The 3,138-nt window shown below is 32.0% G+C and overlaps 1 protein-coding gene across 1 annotated transcript in view; it reads right to left on the bottom strand.

The window, feature by feature from the left end:
* Positions 1–1,845, bottom strand: part of LOC107639519 (laccase-17) — a 4,216-nt gene extending 2,371 nt beyond the window's left edge. Inside the window, exons 1-4 of the mRNA XM_016343050.2 lie at positions 1,638–1,845; positions 1,167–1,318; positions 835–1,079; positions 621–749 (exon numbers count right to left, since the gene is read on the bottom strand). Of these exons, the coding sequence (XP_016198536.1) occupies positions 621–749; positions 835–1,079; positions 1,167–1,318; positions 1,638–1,763 (652 nt within the window). The 5' untranslated portion in view covers positions 1,764–1,845. The remainder of the gene's footprint in view (positions 1–620; positions 750–834; positions 1,080–1,166; positions 1,319–1,637) is intronic.

The following is a 3,138-nucleotide window of genomic DNA, read 5'->3' as shown; positions in this document are numbered from 1 at the left end:
CACATATTTATACATATTATAGTAATTTAATTTGGTAATTGATTTTTTGTATGCATAATATAGTAAAAATCCACCTACAGTTTGTTTTTATTTGAAATTGCTAATTGAGAGCTGTTAGATAATTTGATATATTTTGCTGAATATTTATTTAAAAACGGAAAAGTCTAGGGGCAGCAACTTTTTCAAATTCTGGTCAGCATGTAACCAACAAAGAAAAATGAGCTATTGGATGAAATCTCACACCAATCTCACACCATTAAAATTATCATTGATGACTATTTGATGACTACAAATCATAAAAATTACTGCCCTAGCACTCCTCTTTAAAGACTTTCAACTATTAACTTTACAAAAACACTACTGCATGTAAGTTGTAAGTCTTCGCCTGCATAATATTTTTCTACAACAAATAAACCATCATTTTTTTTTTGAAAATTAGGTTGTCTCGTATAAAAATTATTAAGGACCATATCTTTCTAAAAATTAGGTTTATATACACTATCTATCTTATGATGACTGAGCCTAAACGAGTATTCAATAATACAAAAAATATTCATCCTATCCCTACCATTTTTACAAACAAGGTATTAAAGCAAGTTGTTTTAGTGATTCATTCTTACCTTTGTCTGAGCAGTTAGAGAGAGGACCTGGAAGGCCGTTGATGGTGTGAGCATCAGACACATTAGGCGCCAATCCTGTTTTCGTTGCTTGGTTTATAACAGCTTCTGTGTCCGCATTCCACCACTCCCCTGCCATTGTTTTTTATGCAATATAATATCAAAATATATCAGCTTAGAAACAACATTTTACTTTCTAATATAGATCATGGCTTACCAAGTATGATGGGGACTTCTTTGAAGGGTTTGGCGAATGGATAACCCTCTTGTCTCTTTGGAAGAATCACAATGGCACCATAGAGAGTTGTTCTGAGCCATGAGATGTGTGCATGCCACCACAGTGTACCTCTCTGCCCAACCACCGTGAAGTTGTATACATAACTCTGCCCTCTCTGAATCGGACACTGCGTTATATACGCCGGTCCGTCTGCCCAACCACTTCTCACTTGCCGGATTCCATGCCTGCCCAAAAATGTATATATAGTTTATCATATTCAATTGTGCAGCAAAATTGTTAGTATGCTACCATTGAAGTTAATTAATTAATACCAATGAATTGTCACATTGTGCTGAACATGGTTAACCACTTTAATCACAAGTCTATCACCCTCTCTTGCTATTATTCTAGGACCTGGAAACTGTCCATTCACAGTCACGATGCTCTTTGTTTTGCAAAGCCTTGTCACATTTTGCATTTTGATCTGCACAAAAAGGAATTCAATTTGAGAAACACAAGTTAAAAAAAAAAAAAATTCTAGAGCGCCAACAATATTTAGATAAGCACGCCAAAATTTTTTACGTCCTATTAGTTTTTACACATACGTGACAGTAAATCAGTATAATTTGCATTGACATTACAAATAATTTGCACATATTTGAATTATTAATGTGAAAAAGCTGTGACCATAGAGCTACGATTATAGTGAATTAAGTCAGACAGTAAAAAATAGTGACTATAGATCTATATTAAAAAGTGATCATAGACTAAAAATGTGGCAGTGATATTTTGTGTACACATACGTTAAACTTGTAGTGCCTTGTAACTCTTTCATGCTCTGCATGCGTTAGATTTGGAAAAATGAATACAGCACATAACACAACGAGCATAACCCTTAAGAAGCCCGGCATGCTTGGCAAGGAACACATTTCCTGTTTCCTATTAATCTTCTAAAACTTCTTTTTTATTGTGTTTTCTAGTTTTTTTACTTTGGATGGATTAAACAACAAACTGAGGCAGCTTATATAGAAGAAATGGAATTAGTGGGATTATGATAATCAATTAGGTGATTGAAAATGAGATGTTACAGACTACATACTAATAATTCCTTTGCCCACAATGTTGCAATCTTTGAACTATTGCATCGGCTTTAATTTCCGCTCGCTATGGTTAGAGTATAGAGTACATTTCAAGCCAGATTATAATTTGATTGTGGAACTTCCTCTGATACTATGTAACTTCATTTTCCAATGTGATCAATTTTAGACAAGTTATAACACTACATCAATTGATCAAACTCAATGGAGTTTTTACAACACAATTAGTTAGACGCAATGTTAAATGTCACAAAGATTCAACATTAACATATATAATGCTTTCTTGTCGTTTTAATTTGTTACCAAGGTAGATATGTAATAGGTGTAATTTGAGACATATATCCAAGGACATTTTGATCCAATTAAATTAAGAGAAAATGACAAATCGATTCCTGATTTTTTGGTCTACCGATATTTAAGTTCTTGGGGATTTAAAAATATATTTAAGTTGCTGACTTCTTAAAAATTTAGACACATCGATCTCTGTCCAATTTGACTCATTTAAAAATTTTCTCATGTATATATGTATCAACCAGATCAGTACAACGAAAATTACGTTTGATTTTTCGTTAGACCCAAGTGAACATGAGGGATTGATATTTTCAGGTTTGAAAAAGTCAAAAACTTAAATGTAATTTTAAATTTTTAAAAACTTAAATGTCAAAGTCAAAGATTTATTTATTCTTTTTTCTTTTAAATTAAATTAAACCTATTTCTATTTTTTTTTATGAACTTTAATTTATGTGCGAAATAAAGAATTAAACAAACGAAAATGTTGATGAATGAAAGGGATTGATTATCACAAACAGGGTTAGATGGACTTGGGTGCGAGGTAAACCTCAGCCTCCTAACGTTAATACTTGTTAATAAAGGAACAAAGAGAACAGTAGTTGTTGTTTCGTTAGATGTGTCGGTTGTTAATTTGGTGCTTTGCAAAATCTAGCGGCTTTTGATGTTGTTGCCAATGGCTCTTATCTTTGCTGTGATGAGCTTTGATTTGCATGTTTCTCATTCGCCGCAATCTAATATTAATAGGCCACAATGAAAATTTTAAGGGTTATGATAGGTAATTAATAATTTTTTTGAATAATATAAACAACCATCAATCAAATCAAAATATATTATTATATTTTTAAATTATTCACCTAAATCTTAATATTAGAATAATTATCCGCACATCTAATGAAATGAACATTCGATATATCCA

The sequence above is a fragment of the Arachis ipaensis genome, chromosome B04 (genome assembly GCF_000816755.2).
Source record: "Arachis ipaensis cultivar K30076 chromosome B04, Araip1.1, whole genome shotgun sequence".
Taxonomy (NCBI): domain Eukaryota; kingdom Viridiplantae; phylum Streptophyta; class Magnoliopsida; order Fabales; family Fabaceae; genus Arachis; species Arachis ipaensis.
Note: the sequence above shows the minus strand (reverse complement) of the source record. Positions and strands in the feature narration are given on the sequence as shown.